The sequence below is a fragment of the Panicum hallii genome, chromosome 4, assembly GCF_002211085.1.
Source record: "Panicum hallii strain FIL2 chromosome 4, PHallii_v3.1, whole genome shotgun sequence".
NCBI classification, from domain to species: domain Eukaryota; kingdom Viridiplantae; phylum Streptophyta; class Magnoliopsida; order Poales; family Poaceae; genus Panicum; species Panicum hallii.
In genome coordinates, this window is record NC_038045.1 from 7,406,891 (window position 1) to 7,424,867 (window position 17,977).

Here is a 17,977-nt window from a genome sequence, read left to right on the forward strand (position 1 = left end):
TGAAATGCCAGTACTGCAATGTACTCAGTGCACATCAATGTCAGTTTTGTAGTTACATACTTCCATTCTTATGAGCGTGCCATCCGAAGACAGAAAGGTATGCTCTGTACAGAACATCGAAGGAATAATATATAGAACAAGGACTGATGAAGTCCAACATGAATGTCTAACACCATTGTTCGTGATGTTGTCGGTGAAACCACTGTGGAAGCACCTTATTAAATACAGCTGAATGCATGAAAATGGGCTGCTCTTGGAGGCAAATGACAAGATTACTGAATCACTATGAAAACGACCTGCTTCTCAGGGCTTGTACTTGTGTATGAGAAAAAGGCGAGCAGTAGCTCCTACTTCTTTCGGAACAGGTAGTGCGCAACCATCCATTCATCACCATTGTTGTATGCAAAAAGTTCAGCGACGGCGATGAAGAATGTTCGCCAATAAGCTATCCATTTGGTAGTTGATTCCTTCCCGTAAGTTTTCTCAAAGATGGGCCTAATGGAAGTGATGCTCCGGTCCATACGTTTCAGCCACTCCTCACTGCAGAAATGCTTAGGTCAATTAATATACACTGTATGCTGGATTATTTTCAGCGCTAGTTTAGATGACCTCATTGCCTGTCATTTTGTCCCGATAACGTATAAAGTCGATATTACTTTGGTTTACAGTGGTAGCTAAGTGCAAAATGAGAAATTCCACTCACAAGATCAAGATTGAAATGTAAGTTTTGCATCGCAGGATTTGCTAGTAGAACTTTAAAAAATCATGTTAGAATGCATGATTATTGAGGGTAGATACTTTGAACTTTGGGAAGGACGCACCTAGTTCTAGCATAATGCGTGCCACTGACAAGCCAATGATTGACCACAGATACATCTTCCTGAACCAATATATAGTCAGTAAATATCAATGTCCATATGTTGATCAGAGTCGGTAAATATAAACGTTCATACAAATTTTGATCAGCAGCCAGTCATTATTCATGTTTAGTGAACTGCATATGATAATTGGTAAGTACAATAAATAGGGAAATATGATTGGTTAGAAATCACCTGAAAGTAGAGTAGAAGGTTTGATGATGGCATTGTTCCTCCGGTGAAGAAATACCTTGTGATCCAATCATCATCATTTTTATCCTGTTGAAATTTTGAAGTTATGATGATTCACATGGCAGCTACATAAAAATGCAAAACATCAAATAACCAATAGCTCAAAGAAGAGGTGAGCTTATTTCATTTTTGAATAACCGGATGTTTTCGTGCTACCTCCCACAACACTGGTGAGGGTTAGCAATTCTAACTTTACAGAAATTCCTCTGTTACTTTCAGTAAGGATAAGACGCCAAAAAATTAAGTTCACTTGGAACGTATTTGCTATTAATGTTCAAGTATGACGCGCATCAGCTGACACAAATATAGCTACATGCCTACGTGCACCAGAGAAATACAAATCCATATAAAAAGCAAGCCATATAACTGGTGGCAGAACGATCCATGTAAAAGGCAAGCCGTTTCAGATGAAGCCAATACCAAATGACCAATGAAAATGCAGGATCATAAGTGCACCTCAAAATGATATGCAAATGTCTTGTGGCAGAAGTAGTGAACAAATAATAAGCCGTCCTCTTTCATCCACTTGGATATCTTCTTAAGAAGTGACTTGTAGTTTTTCATGTGCTGCATAACAGGACATGAGACCATGCCAAACAATCATTTGCCTTGGCGAATAAAAAAACAGCAATAGAACAAATTGAATTATACCTCAAACATCTCTATGGATATGATCCTGTCAAAAGACCCGCCCATCTCAAACTTGCTGATATCTGCCACAATTATCTCAACATTTGACAGCTCATTTTCCCTGAACAGAATTGCAAAGTATTAGAGGCAGGGAAACATAAATTATTTGGACAAATGGTGGCGCAAGATCTGTCTGCATACTGAGGAAACCAAGATGCACGCCAAACATAAATTCTGTTAAAATTAATCAGAGAAAATATGGTGAAACAGCTCACTAAAATTAATCAGAGAAAATATGGTGAAAATATGGTACTGAAACCTCACTAGCTGAAATAACTTCAAATTAACCAAGTGATTTAACAACATGATGAAGATGAATTAACTTGCAGCATCACGAATAGGATGCATAATTAAGTTTGCAGTACATAAAAACCAATGGACTCAGCAAACCATCCGAGCACTGAAACCGGCAGCACTTCTTACCTACATTGCTCGTCTATGAAAGCTTTTTGCGTGGTAGAGTTGCATATCCCTGTCACGCTGCAGTTCTTGTATTTCTTCGCAATGTGCAGCGAAAGGGACCCCCATCCACATCCGACATCGAGGATGCTCTGTCCATCCTGTACTTTTGCCCTCTCACAGTACAGTTCCATCATTGCAACCTCAGCATCTTCCAGGGTGCTGGACTCGTTAGGGAAGTAGCAGGAACTGGAAAAAAGATCAATTTACCAGTATGAACTAATTAATACTAAATTATGGTATAAGGTTCGTGTGAATCCTCCTAAAGAGAAATATCGTTTTACTGATGCATGCTAAGGAGTGAAAGTTTACACGTTGCACCATGGGAAAGACACTCATGCATAGACCGTCATATGAATGTCATAGCTGGACTCTATGGGTCAGTCATATGAGCAGACCTGCTGGTCCTAGCATACATTGAGTGCACAGTACGAACCTGTATTTGAGATTCCTTCCAAGAACCAGCTTGAAAAATGTGGTTGGCAGCTCGTAGTGTTGGGCTTTAGCTTTGTCCGTTTCAATCGCAATGGGCATCTCCTGAAGAGCTGCATCACAAAGGAACAAAAATTACACATATATACACACTAAGTACTTACGGAAAGTCCACTAAAAAGAAAGTACTTGCGGTAAGAGAATTGCAATCATATCACCAAACCGTGTAACTGATGGATATTGTTTAACTAATAAAACACGTGTCATTGGTTTTTTTAATGCTGCTACGGTGCAATTAGCCACGAGATGGCTGCCACTGTAGCTACAGTTTCATCCTTATTGTTAGTTTCCTTCCGACCTCGGCCATCAGTTAGTTGGTACTCACAGTGGACGAAGTAGAGGAGCTGCTGCAGCTGCAGCGGCGCGGAGGGGAGGTAGCCCTGGCGGAGGCGCTGCGCTAGCAGCAGCCGCGTGAGGCGCCGGGTGACCGCGTCCGGGATGAGGTTGCGCTCCAGCGCCGCCAGCGCCGACCGCGCCGCCGCCCCGTAGGCCCGCTCGGCAGCGGACGCCGCCACCATTGTCACCGACCGTCTTCGTGGTCGTGCCGGCGCGGTGATGCCGGGCGTGACGGATGATAGAGGAGCGCGACACCGCCGGCTGCCAGCCGGTGCTGGAGGGAGGAAGAAGAGAGGACAGGAGAGGCTTCGCGTCACGGCTTCCGGTTGGGGGTCGGTCAGGCTACCATATCGCCTCCGTGGGAGCGGCCGCGGTTTCCTGTGAACGTAAAACGGGCCACGTTTGCTCAACTGATCTCAATGAGGGAAAAAAAACTAAGAAATGGGGGGGCCACGACGCATGAGAGCTTCTTGTCCTTTTCATAGAACAGTTTGCTAGCGTAGACTGTGGAAGGATACGAGAGGGCTGCCCTGCAGGGACACATTCGTCATGGACTCATGGTACGCTCCGACTGTGTCATGGTACCAAGTGCCACACTGGGTAAGGTAGTGTTTGGATCTAAAGTGTAAAAGGGTAAAAATTTTGCCATTTGCTAAAAGTGGTAAAAGTTTTGCCATTAGAGGTGTTTGGATCCAAATGGCAAAAGTTTTAGCAAAAGCTTATTTTAACCTCTTTTCTCCCTCTCCTATCCCCTTTCCCGCCACCTCTTTCCCGCCATTTCATACAGAGTGCATAAAATTGACAATCCAAAATTTATACAGCCCAAACCAAAGTCCTTTTGCTATCTGTTTTTGCTATTTCCTTTTTCTATCTGTTTTTACTGTTTCCTTTTTGCCATAGGGTGTTTGGGTCCAAATGGAAAAAAAAAGAGCAAATTTTTTGCTATTTGCCCTTTTACTAAAGGATCCAAACATATCCTAAATTTGTTCACCGTCCTGGTGGTGACGGAGAAAATTGATGGTGCCATTCTTTTTTTGAAACAAAATACAGAGGTGTTATTTTGTCAAAAAAACAGAAAAATATATATGGATTTGCTAAATGTTAGGCACAAACGCGTGGAGCACTCCGCAAATACACACCTAATAATAAAAATAGAAAAAAGATAATAGCTGTAGGCACGCAACACACCTAACTAGAGTGAGCATGGAAGGAGAAAGACTATGCATGTGCCAACGCATATCCGCAACAATCGAGTAAAATATGTGATGAGGCCAATCAATTTTCTTTTCCAGCATCGGATCGAGGTGTAGTAATTTTAATTTTCTATGAGGTCATTTGATATAAACAACAGCGATTTAAAGGGATTTGCCGGTGGTCGTTGGGGGTCGCCGGACCCCGACGGCTCTCTGCAGCTCCGCCCCTGGATGGAGCCACGTAGCATCGCCAGTTTGACAAAATTGAGTTACAAGGACTAAAAAGAATTAATTGATCTTTGCCTATCAAACTTGCTAGGGAAAAATGGTCGTTTTTACGAAACTGGATCAACCATATAAAGGTGACTTAACGCTTAATGAGTCTTGTGGCCCAATAGATAAGCACTTACATCAAAGTTGCAAGGATAGTGTAAATCTTCAGTTTTGTGTTCAGTCGCTCATTTCAGTCTTTGGTATTATTCGCCTTATTATCCTTTTCCTTTATTCAATTACTAATGTTGGTATAGAATGTAGTATAAAGAGCCCACCAGCATTAATGTCGTTTAATAAGCATGACTAGCCAGACTGCGATTCCAATGCAAAACTATAATTATGCGTGGGATAGATGAAAGGTAGGAGGACAAGACAGGTTTTGAGGGGTACACTAAAAATCACTCCATGTTTTGTGGTGGTCAACGTGTGAGTTTCCATGTTTTCAATTGGTAGCAAGGAGATAATAACTGTAAAAACTTAATAAGTTTCAAATTTTCATAAACGTAGCTCTATGGGCATAAAATTTTCTCTCTCTTGCCGAACACATCATTTAGGGATCTGCATAAACTGACTTCTATGCATAGTTTAGGTGTGTCACTTGTGGAGAGTTTAGACTTAGTATTGTGTAGGCTGTTAGGCTTATTACTAATAAGTGCACACATTGATCCTACATCATGGTTGATGTGATTTGTCCTTTAAATCCGCCACATCTAATATTTTGGGTTGGAGTGTCACCCGTAGCACCTTTCCAAAGTTTTAGCAAAAAACAAACAAACATTTCACTACTACAAAATAGTGGCTTGAGGGAGTCAATAATAATGCAAACATAACAAGAACAATAAGTTTTGCTGCTGTATTTAACCTCACACACACCTTGTTTTTTTAAAAAAAAAAACTACAACGATATCGATGGAAAAATAAATGACAAAAAAAGAGAATACCCGTAAGGTTTTGACGGTCTTGCCACTACATTTCAGACACAACTAATCAGGAAGAACAATCACAGACATAATTAAATAGAAAAAAAACATAACTTGAAAATACAAAAGGCCAAAACTTCATCCGCTAATTTGATCTCACAGCCCGATTACGGCCCACTCGTTTTTTAGCCCAAGCCAGCAAGCAGAGCTACACAGCGGGCCAAGACGAATAGGAGATCACACTGAGGCCTGAGCCTGTTCGCACTTGGTAGGTTCGTTTCCTTTTTTAATTTTTTCTGTTTCTTTGTTTCTTTTCTTAGCTATTGAGATTAATTTGTTGTATTTATAATTTTACCATTAGATAATTATATGGTCAGGTTAAGTTTTTTCAAAACCCAACGATATATTTAATTTTTTCAAAACATAGCACACAGTACACACAGATGTTGTTCATCAGTACTCAGCCCATCAGCTCTGCGTCAATCTCATCCATCTGATGGTTCATGCACCAATCTCAGATAATGGAAGACATGTAGCCTAAAATATACAAGAAGATGCATGGGAGTTCCGAAACCTTTGGCCGCGGCCAAAATTCGACCGATCACCCGATTCGGCCGGCCAAAGCGTGCAAAAACGAACTATAGCAGTTGGAGCCTGACAAATCCTAGATATCCAAACGCACCCACGGTCAAAGGATTTTTGGACAGACAGATGTGGGCACCCATCCGAACATCCCTGAGCATCTTCAAGAGTGCCTAAACAAATAGTCTAAAAATTCTGGTTACGAAGCCTTGCCAAAAGTTATTGGTAGTAAAAAGAAACATCTCTTCCAACAATTCCCAAAAGTACTTTCCCTAAAAAAATATAAAAGGTGACACATCATCAAGAAGTGGGCCTAAGTATTTGATTTTTCTCACGGGAGGTTAACAAACATACAATCTTCTCGCCGCCTTTTCTTCTGGCCGCATCATTCGGCATATTTTACTGCATCACCGTTCATGGGATGCAAATCGAATAAAAAAAATCAACAGAAGTTCAGTACCTAGATACAAATCAAAGCAAATTAACGGACGTTCACAGGAGGCAATCCAACCGAGCATTGCTGGGCGGAGGGAAGCCACCGCCGTCGACGGAGTGGATCTAACGCTGGACGGACGGGAGCCTGCGTTGTCGATTCCGGAGATTCTGCGACCTGGATGGAGGGATAGAGGGGTGTGGCAGCGGTAGACAGATAGGAGGCGGCGCGACTGGGAGGGAAACACGTGGAAGCGAGAAATGGCGGGCATCGGCGGTGAATTTTAGGATTGGGCCGGGAGCAATCAGCGTCGGCAGATATCTGGTTTAGCAAAGCACTTGTTTTGGACGAATCAAAATATTGAGCAGAGGATTGGATCATTGTTGGAGCGTTAATTTTTATCTTTTTACTCAAAAGTTATTATTAGGAGTGTTTTTTGGCACTATTGGGGATGCTCTAAATGCACCCATAGTTCATTGGCAGGCCATTTTCTTTTGGTAAGGCCAAAATTTGATCCTTAACCAAACAAGCGTCAAAATAGTTGCACAGGGCCAAAGTTTGGCCTGGCAACTTGGGGCCAAGAACGAAATGCACGAGCTGAACTTTCAATTGTTTGATATAACGGCTCCTTGGTTGCAAGCCTGGACCAGGGCCCAAGTGGCGGTTATTACAGTCTTCTTGATTTGAGATTGAGGAGGCTTTATATCGAGACTACTCCTTAGATCAATTATTAGTATATAAATACTTTTTCCCATCATAAATATAGTTTAAGTTCATTAGAATAGTTAGGGTTAGAGGTTGCTGGGTCGATCTGAGATTGGCGACCTTAAAAGGAGGGCATGGAACGACGGCGGCCCAGTGGTGAGGCCGGCCAATGAGGGCTCCGCTGGCTGATGTGGGGTAGGAAACTGGTGGCCCGTGCCGACGGCGGGGACGAATGATGCTGGAGAAGTCCGGAAGTGCGTGTTGGAGTCTGGAAGTACGGAAGTCGATCATGATAAATCAGTAATAGCAATGTTATGTTCAATCCATATAAAATTCTGGTATTGATAGTGTCGGTTTCGGAAATAGCCGGCAGCTAAACCTACTCGAAGTGTGTATCGTGCGTCGTGATCGGAGGTGGCCTAGCACACAATGACTTAAGATTTATACTGTTTCAGGCAAATATGCCCTACGTCCAGTCGGGGATCGGTTGGATGTATTTTTTGAGTCCAGATGCTCGTGAGAGTTGGGAAGTTACAAACTTTTGAGTGGAGGGTGAATCTCTTGGATCTCGGTCTGGTCCCCTTTCCTAGACGGTTGACCCTCCCTTTTACAGTTCGAAGAGGGTCTCCTTTATAGGGGAACTAAGGATAGAAAAAAGAGGTAGAGAGAGAGAGAGTGCTCAAGCCCTGCCGGTCGGGGTCATCATCTCTTTCAATCGGGATGGCCAACTTCACCAGTCGGAGTCCTTGGGCGGCCACCGTCCGAGTCCTGCCTCGCGGACTGGCCGTCTTGTTCTGTCCTTGTTCATCATGTTCCGTCGGTTGGGAGCCGGTGTGCGCCGATAAGTACGGTACGGCAGTCACGCCCCTTCCCTGGCGCCACGCTCGGTCACTCTGTTGTGACAGAGGCATGTCCATCGTGCCATGATGACGTTGCGCCTCGTCCCTTCGTGAGGACGGGTAGGTGGAATAGTGTCCCTCTGCTGTGGTAGCAAGGGGGACTATAGCCTGCGTGGCGAGGGTGGTTGGCCCTGTACGGCAAGGTTACCCCGATGTCCGCCCTTATCCTCATCACTGCTCCCGAGGACTGTCAGTGCGTAAGGCCTAGCTGGCCCCCGACCTTATCAGTTGAGTGTAGCGATATGCGTACAGTGGAGTCCAATCGGCCCCTTAGTTCACGACCATGGTACACACCTAGGCCCTAATCGTCCCCTCAGTCAGGGACGCGGGTCGAGGCTCCCGCCGACAGGCCGGCCGGTCGGGACTGTGGGCCTGGACGGTCCGGAGGAAGTCACGGCTCAGGAGGGTGGTCGTTTGATCCATACGCGGTCTCAGACTATCGAGAGTGCCAGCGGGAAGTAGACCCGCTGGGATTCCGAATCACTGGACCTGTCATATCGCTAACTGTAGAAAAGTATTAAAAAATATTAGGACCAACCTAGATGGATTTATATTTTTTTGACCAAAGTCAGTAGGGGAAGTCCGGCCTATTTTTTATATTTTTTATTTCAGAACCATTTAATTCACTTTCACGGAAAGTCGAACCCAATCCTACTTGATTCTACTTAGTTGCTCTAACCACTAGATTAGAGACCCTTTCGATGGATTTGTATTTATTACCAGAGGAATTACTATGTGTATAGTTAAACATGTTTTAGCATATTCCTTGGACCAAATAATATAAGTAATGCAATTTTCTCCAAAGTCATGGCTAGCAGCCCAATGGCACAAACAGTATATATATCCACGTAATTAGCCCCATGAGACCTTAAAAAACCATGTACTTTCATATAGTATATATCATCTCGTTTGATTTTTTTTAAAAGATGTTATTTATCGATAGCTGATTTATTTGAGAAAGAAAATATACGCTCTGATGCATATACACCTGGAAACAGATGTGTATGCAAGTCAGGGGATTGTCCTGCAGACTTGCAATCGTGATGCATTGTCGAATCTTGCGCCCATCGAATCCTTCCAGATAAACAATCATATTCTTTAATGCTTTAATGTTCTAGAGCTCTTGGCAAGAGAACTCACTGCTTTTAATGTTCCTACAGTATTCTTTAATGCCCATTGGAATTCTGACGCGAATCCTCTGGAAGTCCACTTTGGAATCCCACTGAGCAAACTTAATTGACAACGTTAAGTTAATTGCAGTGTAGGGATCGAAGGACGAGCTATGGCGACGTGTCATCATCGTCTAGAATTTTAAGGTCTGGTGCAAGCAAAAGAAAAAGATAACATATTTCCTGGGATGAAGGTGAAGGAGTGCCTTTTGGGTCTAACCAAAAACTCAAATATTTTTCTCCTGCAATTAATTTATTCCGTCTAACTGTTGCACAGCCCGCTGCATCCTCCAAGTAAAACAAAGTGTTTCTCAAGGAACAATTTGCTTTAGCATAAGAAACTTTCGCTCAATCGCAGCTTCAAGAAATTTTGATGGATACACACAAAAAAAGAGAATCGTCTTTCTGTAAAAAACTTACACATTTGAGAATTTATTCACAAAACTTACCTCCCCCCATCAGAAAAATGAGTCCATTTAAGTTCATCTTAAGTCAACTTTCTTTTATCTTTGATCATGAATATAGAAAAGTTCGTGCAACCCTTTGGGTTTAAGATACTACTCCCTCCGTCCACAAATACTAGACATATTTTGATCAGGAAAAGTCTTACATAGAAGATTTTAACCCACAATTCTCTTATAAATAGCTAAAGGCTTGATATAATTTTGAAATCACTTTGAATAGAAATATAACTAATTGCTGGGTAAAGTTTGCAAAATTTAACTTTCTCCAATCAAAATACGTATTATTTTTTACCCAAAAAGATAATATTATTTTTATATGGATTGATATCCGTAGTGTGATAACAAAATCCTAACATAACTATAATATTTTATTTTTTTTGCGAAATTCATTTCCATATATGCGGAAACCGGTTGCGCTATAGGATCTGTTCCTTTAATCTCAAACGGTTTTCACACAGAAAACAGAAGCATGCCACTATGGCAGCCACGACATCGTATGCCAATGTGCAGTGTGTGTCCACAGTTTCATGTCGCCAAAGTACCCTAGGCTGCTGTGTAGTCAACCATACACGTATATACGCCACACATGACATGCCTTACTGCTCTCAGTGTACCACCCTACCAGTTCATTTTGCTACAAATCATTCAGTCTATATATACTACGCTTGTATATGTGTACCATGTCAGCATGCTTCACTTCATGGTCACAGATCTTGCAAAAAAAAAGATAGGGCACGATCATCGAACGATCTACCACATAAACAATGTGACAGTGTCACGCTGAATAGACCTGGATGCAGGGATAGTAGTTAATAACACATTAAAGATTAAACTCAAAGGACAGGGAGTTACACTGTCACACAGTGCTATACAATACAAGAGCACTTTACACAAAAAATAACATGCAGTCAAGTACAAAACTAAATCTGGATATATTAAAACTAAATGACTACCAGCGCTAGCTTGATAAGTTGACCCAGCCACCGTTCGTGTCGATACGTCCAATGTGAAAATTAAGGCCACACAAAATACTGGCCGGCTGACCCGAATCTCTAGCACAAATCTCGAGTGCTAATACAAGTCCTAACCCTCCTAAATCCGCCAGGCTATGGTAGTTAAACCCCAGAGCAAGGTCCACCTCGGAAGCCAGCCTTCCAGCCATGGAAGGTAACTACTACCCCAAGTACTTCTTGTATGTGCTCTTCTTCCTCGGCTCATGGCTCCTCTGCCTCCTCCACTTCCGCCAGCCGCTCTTCCACCTCCCCGCCGGCGGCACGGCAGTTGTCCTCCCATTCTCGCGCAAGGCCAGCTTCTTCTCTACCCCTGCGCCCGTTGCTGATGATCGGCCCTCGACGGCGCCGTCGTCGTGCGACGGGCGGTACGTGCACATGGTGGACCTGCCGCCACAGTTTGATGTCTGCGCCGAGGGCTCTCCGGCGTTTGAGAGCGAGCACAGCATTTGTCAACTCATGTCCAATGCCGGGATCGGCCCGGTGCTCCTCCCCGCCGGCGACCGCAGCGACGGCGACGACGCGGATATCGTCCCCAACACCGGCTGGTGAGCTACTCAAACATGTGCTCCTGTTATTAGTCACGCAGGGATTGGTTTTGCGAGACAAATGATTTTGCATCGCTGCACACGATGGCAGGTACAACACGAACCAGTACGCGCTGGAGGTGATCTTCCACCACCGGATGCGGCTGTACGACTGCCTCACCGACGACCCAGCGGCGGCGACGGCGGTGTACGTGCCGTACTACGCAGCGATGGAGCTGCAGCCGCACACGTGCGGGCTGTTCAACGCCACGGTGAGGGACGGGGCGACGGAGCAGCTGCTGCGCTGGCTGTCGTCGCGGCCGGCGTGGGCGGTGCACGGCGGCCGCGACCACTTCATGGTGGCCTCCAAGACCTCGTGGATGTTCCGGAGGGTGCCGGCGGCCGGTGGCGACGACGGCACGGGTTGCGGCAATAGCTTCATGGTGAAGCCGGAGTCCAGGAACATGACGGTGCTCACGTACGAGACCGTCATCTGGGAGCAGCCGCAGCGGGACTTCGCCGTGCCGTACCCGAGCTACTTCCACCCGTCGTCGGCCGGCGAGGTGGCCGAGTGGCAGGCGCGCGTGCGCGCCGCGCAACGTCCATGGTTGTTCTCCTTCGCCGGCGCGCGCCGCCCCGGGACGCTGGCCATCCGCGACCGCATCTTCGACGCGTGCGACGCCGCGATGCCGCGCCGTAGCTGCGGGAAGCTCGACTGCGGCGGCCCCGAGGGCAGCATCACCTGCCGGTCGCCGCGGAAGCTCATGTCCCTCTTCACCTCCTCCCGCTTCTGTCTGCAGCCGCTGGGCGACTCCTTCATGCGCCGCTCGTCCGTGGACGCCGTCATGGCCGGCTGCATCCCCGTCTTCTTCCATGAGGCCTCCACCTTCGAGAAGCAGTACTACTGGCACGAGAGGGACCCGGACAGGGGCCGCGGTGCCCGGAGCAACAACGACCACCGGTACTACGTGCTTATCGACCAGGACGACGTCCTCCAAGGGAAGGTGGGCATCGAGGAGGCTCTGAGCAGGTACACTGATGGCGAGGTTGCCGCCATGAGAGAGGAGGTGATCAAGATGATCCCGAGGTTCCTGTACAAGGACCCTCGGGTGAGGTTCGCAGGGGACATGAGAGACGCGTTTGACATCACCATTGATGAGGTGATTGCGAGGATTAGGAAGATCAAGAACGGAGAGAATTCGGGAGGGAAAGATTACAGTGATGGAGTTGAGGTTGCCAATGGCTCATGACATTCTATGGAATTTTACTGGTTTCGGTTGTGTTGATATGTATGTGTTTGTTACGTATAGTCACACTAGTACTGATATAACAGGATGTTTGGATCCAGATGCTAATACCTAAAAGTGCTAAAGTTTAGCACTGGTCCTGTCCAACAGGAGCGCTAATAGGATAGGCTAAACTATAGACAAAACTTAAAATTTTAGCAAAGGTATAGGTGCTAATACGTGCTAAAGTTTAACATCTCATCCAAAGAGACCCCAAATCTCAGTCGAACGATTTTTGCTAAACTCTCAATGGTGTGGTTCACTTTGCGACGAATTTCTCCTACTAACAATGGGACACTACACTTGTACTGGCGCCTGCTAAGAAAGAATAGCATCCTTTATTTTTCTTAAATAAATCTGTTGAAGTTGTAAGTCGAAATTGTTGAACATGTATATTCAAGATGTTGAAGGTCTATATTTCCAATCTGTTTTCTTAAAACAAAATTAGAAAAATCAAAATATATTCATATTGGATCTATTTCTTTGCATAAATTCTAAGTAGTACGAAGGTTCAAACGGAATCCAAATCCCGTTTACAATTTGAAGGAAAATTGAAATAAAAAATTCAAATCCCATTAGCAGTTTGGGTAACGGCCCGACCTCATTTGTGGGCAACGATCATCCCAGCCAGAGGAAGGGACCGGCCCATGGAACGGGGAACTTGCTCTAGACCCAGGCCCAGGTCTGGCCACTTCTTAATTTTGTCCAGCATTTAAGGCCGTTCGGCCCTGTCCACCAGCGGATGCAAAAACCCAAATTCCCTATTTATTTTCGGAACAAATTTTCTTCTCTATCTTCTTATGTTTGAGATTCGTGGGGAGCGAAATGAATGGACCGGATGAAAGCGCGTGAGACAGCTATTTCCGCGCATGGCTAGCTTTTCAAGTGGGGGAGCAGGACAGGTGTTGGCATCTGGTTGGCTACTGTGGAGGCTGGTTGCATGGATTTCTTTTGGATCTGAAATTTTGACTTTATTTTTCTTACAAACCATAAGTGCGTTTTGGATTCTGTTCGAACCACGATGTCACTTAGATTTTATACAACAAAACAAAGATCCAATATAAATATATTTTACTTAAAAAAATCAACATTCAAAATATATTAATTCAACATTTTGCTATACATGTTGAACAATTTTTAATACTATCTCAATATTTCCATATAAAAAATATTGAACTAGTTTATTGGAATTGTTGAACTACATTTGATAAATGTTGAATGTAGTATCTTAAAAAAAGTATACTTATCACCTGCTCTTGTACCACATCAGCCAAGCTTGTTGTTGCGCGTTCTGCTCTACTCACCGTTGTGGTTCTGCATGCAGCTCACATGATTCAGAATCCAAGCTCTGCATTGTTGGGCCGCGACGGCGCAAAGCAATTATGGGCCATGGTGGGTCGTGCGTTTGATAGCTTCCCCATCTTTCGAAATATAGATAGGAGCTCCCGCAATAATCCGCCTTGGCAAGTTGGCAACCGCAAGATGCCTTCGCCATGGCAGCCCTCCCCGTTCCTCGTCCAGTGTTCTTGCCGGGGTTCAGTATACGTGGCAACATATGGAACTCGAAAAAGTAGTCCAAATCATCTAGAATTTCCAATGCAACAGTTCAATGCTTTCGTTCAAATTCCATTTTTTTTGTTTACAATTTTATCTATGATTGTCAACACAAACCCATGACATGAACCTTTCGAAAAGATTGTCTACATGACTGAGAACGTGGTCGGTTATCAATCAATACTAAACCTCGGTTTTAATTAAGGGTTGAATCCATGGTGTGTGGTGGAGCACTAAGGCGCCAACATTCCTCTCGGCGTACATGCCGATCACGAACATGATCCGAACGGCCGACGCCCTCTCCTCATGCCCTCCACTACGCACCACCGTCCACCCCCAATGGTCAATCCGCCATTTCTTTTAAGCCCAGGATGATCTGTGCTATCTTCACTTGAAGCAGCTCACCGTACCAAGCAAGGTAGTCCATACTCCCAACTCTGTCCCACGACGCCGCCGGCCATGCAGTCCGGCGAGCAGGCGCCCGAGCCCGCCGCCGTGAGGGAAGCAGTAGCACCGGCGGTGGTAGTGCCGCCAGGGCCTACTGCCCTTGTCGGCGACGAGGCAGCCGAGTTATCAGGTGTCCCCGTGAGGGAATCGGCGGCAGTTGAGGCGTCAAAGGTTCAGGAAGCGGAGGCCTCCCCGCTGGTGGATGGAGGCGGCGGCGGTAAGTGCCCGAGCCCGAGCCCGGCCCCGGCGTCGCCGTCCACGGTGAAGGAGCGTCAGATCCCCGTGGACCCGGCGTCGCTGCGCCGCCTGGGCATGGTGGCGGACGAGGACTCGCCGCTCTCGGCGCCGTCCGTGCTCACGGAGGTGGTGGCGCGGTCGTCCCCGCTCCTGCCGCCGCTCCGCCGGCCCACGTTCGTCGGCGCCAGCCTGCCGTGCTCCGCCGCCTCCTCACCGATGCACGGCGCCGGCGGCGCCAAGTGGGAGGAGCAGCAGCAGCCCGCTGCCGCCCACAGCCCAACCTCCGCGCTGCGCTCCCTCGCCCGGCAGCACTCCGCCGCGCTCGCCAGGCTCGTCGCCGCGCCGTCCACGCTGCCGAGGTCCGCGTCGCGCGCCGAGGGGAGGACCATGGTGCCGCACGACGACGAGGAGCCCGGAGAGCCGGATAAGCTGCTCGCCGCCGAGGACGGCTTCACGTGCGGCGCGCTGTGCATGCTCATCCCGGGCTTCTCCAGGAAGAAGCCCGCCTTCGCCGCTGGCACGGCCGTGTCGGGCATGCAGAGGCAGCCGTCGGGCTTGCGGCCTCGCCGCAGCAGCGCGTCGCGGGTGGCGTCGCTGGAGCGGTTCGAGTGCGGGTCGTGGAGCCCCCCACCTCCTCCGCCGCCGCCGCCCGTGGCCGCGCGGCACGAGGCGGCCGACTGCCTCGCGACGGAGGTGGCCAAGACCAGCTGCGCCGCGGACGACGCGGAGGCGCCGGTCAAGATGGCGTTCGTGTTTGACGGCGAGCCCCCCGCGGCGACGAGGGGGATACTGAAGAACTCGGCGTCGTCGCGGCTGGACTCGGCCAGGCCCTCGACGTCGTCGCAGCGGCACGTGAGGTTCTCGACGGCGGTGGCGGCGGACGCCGCGGCGTCCGCGTCGTGCCCGACGTCGCCGTGCATCACGCCGCGCCTGGCGAGGGCCAGGGCGGAGTTCAACGCGTTCCTGGAGGCGCAGAGCGCGTAGCTGCCAGGGCGTGGACCCGTGTGTGTTTCTCTATGATGATGGGGCACTGGTATTCTCTCAAGCGGCGACGTTGGCTGCAACCGTGCGGCCACAGGCGGCAAGCGTCTCGTCTCGGTTGATGCATGGCCATTTGTTTCCCCTTCTTCGATTTTGTAGGACATCCCCTGTTTGGGATTCAAATGTGTACAGCGAATGAACGTGTTATTATCTGAAGCGCGAACCGATTAAATCGGATAAGATAATATAAGAACAAACATTTAAAACTCAATTAATTTATACTTGTTTGAATATATCATTTATACTTAAAAATACACTCAATTAATTTGCAGATCCAACACGTGGATGATCCAAAAACTTGCACGGCACAATGTAGCAGACATTTAGTCATACACACGATCCCTTAGGTGACTGGATGTCTTGTCAGTGCGCCAACTCGGTGATCCACATCAAAAGAAGGACAAAGTTGAGCCCATGGCAAAATTTCAAGAACTGGAATGGTCGTTTTTATAGTTCAGAGACGAAAATGGCTATTCTCTATCTAATTTAAACATATATTTATATATATCAGGCGTATCTTGTTTTTAGCTTATAGATGAAACATAAACAATGGTCAGCATGGCCTTATCGGAAAGGAATTATGTATAAAAGAAAGGGCATACTGAATTGGAAAAGAATTGGAAAAGAAGAGCATTCACATTTATTGTAAGGGTCTGTTTGGAAGTCCGGGTTTATAGCTAAAACCGGTCTAAATTACAGTCGGAAAACTTTTACATCTAGAACTCAAAAGGATTGTTTGGATGGCATGTGAAGCTACTAAATTTACCCCTGTATTGAGCCATTCCAACCGAAAAATTAAAAACACCTCTCGAGCCCACACTAAAAAAGACAAATGTCGGGCTCATCCGTGACCGCGATCTCTTCTTCGCCTCCTCTTCTCCCCCATCACCCAGAGCCCCGAGGCCCTAACCTCCATCTCCATGACGATCTCTGTTTTCCCATGGCGATCTCTCTCTCGTTCTGTCTATTGATCCTCTTTCCTCTTCCCCTCTCCACGGATCTCTCTCACGGTCGTCAATTTATGCCAGTGACATATCCGGATTCATCCCTGCATATGCAAATCCATGATTGTATTCACCATTCATGCAGAGTGCGTGGGAAGGGCAGCAACGTTGTGGTAGCGAGCCCGCAGGGATCTGATTTGTGGCGGCTGGAAGCTCTATGTATGGGGCAGTGATCTTGAATTAGGCAGTGAGGAGTGCGATTGCGGTGATTCGTTGTGAGATTTGTCAGAGTCCGAGACACCGAGGTCACAATTGCAGCTGGCAAGTCCTTGAACTTATCGATTGGCGTTTCCTCAACTGCCACCGAACTTGTTTATCATCTCAACCTGCATCTACATCGCGTATTTTCAGTTTAGTAATAGACTTATTCTATTCAGTTTAGTAATAGACTTTGTTTCTAATCTGTTGATGACTCTGTTTGAGCTCGCTTAAAGTAAATGCGTTTCCTTGTAATAATGGCTGCATATTTTCACAAAGGCCGGGATAATGCTTATTCCTTTATCTGACATAAATTCATCAATGCCAAGAAGCCAGACACTGATAGCGATTTCCAACCAACAGCATTGAAATCTTTCAAGTAGGCCTGGCCTGATAACGAGGATGCATCAATTTTGAAAAGGATTGCTATGGTGATAGAAACAAGAATTGAACAAGAATAGTTTAATACTTTATTCGTTTCAAATTATCGTTTTAGCATTTCTAGGTGCATAGTTCTTACTATCACTGTAAAAAATGATTTGCAGCAACGTTCTATTTTTTCCAGGGACGAGTCAAAATGTAACCCGCTCCTACAAATGGAGTAGGGTTAATGTAGCAACTGACCTGCCCTTGGAAATGCATTTTTAGGGGCAGGAGATGGCGTTACCCGGCCCCTACAAATAGTCCCACGTTAAAAAAATTCATAACTTTTTCATATAATCTCATATGAAGTCAAACTTTAAACCAAAATTGCAGATATTGATGAGATCTGAAATTTTGCAGTTCATAATCTTTTATTCAAGGTTATTTAATAGTTTAAAAAATTATTATAAGTTGTCTAATAGCTATGACTATATAGTATCTTATACAACTCAAGTCATACTTTGAGATTTCCACAATCTTAACATTTATATACACTAAAATATACTTGGCATATTTTATTTATCTA

General features: G+C 46.2%; 3 protein-coding genes across 3 annotated transcripts; 2 read left to right on the forward strand and 1 right to left on the reverse strand.

The window, feature by feature from the left end:
- Positions 1–34: 34 nt before the first annotated feature.
- LOC112888750 ((S)-coclaurine N-methyltransferase-like) lies at positions 35–3,482 on the reverse strand. Its single transcript, XM_025955072.1, has 8 exons — positions 3,076–3,482; positions 2,695–2,803; positions 2,223–2,447; positions 1,761–1,860; positions 1,566–1,676; positions 1,053–1,136; positions 822–880; positions 35–540 (listed from the first exon to the last, which is right to left on the reverse strand). The coding sequence occupies exons 1-8, from the start codon at positions 3,266–3,268 to the stop codon at positions 348–350; spliced, it is 1,074 nt and encodes a 357-aa protein (XP_025810857.1). The 5' UTR covers positions 3,269–3,482; the 3' UTR covers positions 35–347.
- A 7,402-nt stretch (positions 3,483–10,884) lies between these two features.
- On the forward strand, positions 10,885–12,533 carry LOC112890988 (xyloglucan galactosyltransferase KATAMARI1 homolog). Its single transcript, XM_025957879.1, has 2 exons — positions 10,885–11,282; positions 11,374–12,533. The coding sequence occupies exons 1-2, from the start codon at positions 10,885–10,887 to the stop codon at positions 12,509–12,511; spliced, it is 1,536 nt and encodes a 511-aa protein (XP_025813664.1). The 3' UTR covers positions 12,512–12,533.
- Positions 12,534–14,560: 2,027 nt separating this feature from the next.
- On the forward strand, positions 14,561–15,891 carry LOC112890306. The gene has a single exon (XM_025957220.1). It carries the CDS (start codon positions 14,561–14,563, stop codon positions 15,767–15,769), a length of 1,209 nt encoding a protein of 402 aa, XP_025813005.1. The 3' UTR covers positions 15,770–15,891.
- The last annotated feature ends 2,086 nt before the right edge of the window (positions 15,892–17,977 follow it).

Bases quoted from the DNA above. Each gene is read 5' to 3' on its own strand.
- LOC112890988 (XM_025957879.1), top strand. From the start codon at position 10,885: ATGGAAGGTAACTACTACCCCAAGTACTTCTTGTATGTGCTCTTCTTC. The intron at 11,283-11,373 runs GTGAGCTACTCA...ACACGATGGCAG, and splicing joins ATCGTCCCCAACACCGGCTG to GTACAACACGAACCAGTACG.
- LOC112890306 (XM_025957220.1), top strand. From the start codon at position 14,561: ATGCAGTCCGGCGAGCAGGCGCCCGAGCCCGCCGCCGTGAGGGAAGCA.
- LOC112888750 (XM_025955072.1), bottom strand. From the start codon at position 3,268: ATGGTGGCGGCGTCCGCTGCCGAGCGGGCCTACGGGGCGGCGGCGCGG. The intron at 1,677-1,760 runs GTATAATTCAAT...CCTGTTATGCAG, and splicing joins TATCCATAGAGATGTTTGAG to CACATGAAAAACTACAAGTC. The intron at 1,137-1,565 runs GTGCACTTATGA...AAATTTCAACAG, and splicing joins CATTTGCATATCATTTTGAG to GATAAAAATGATGATGATTG.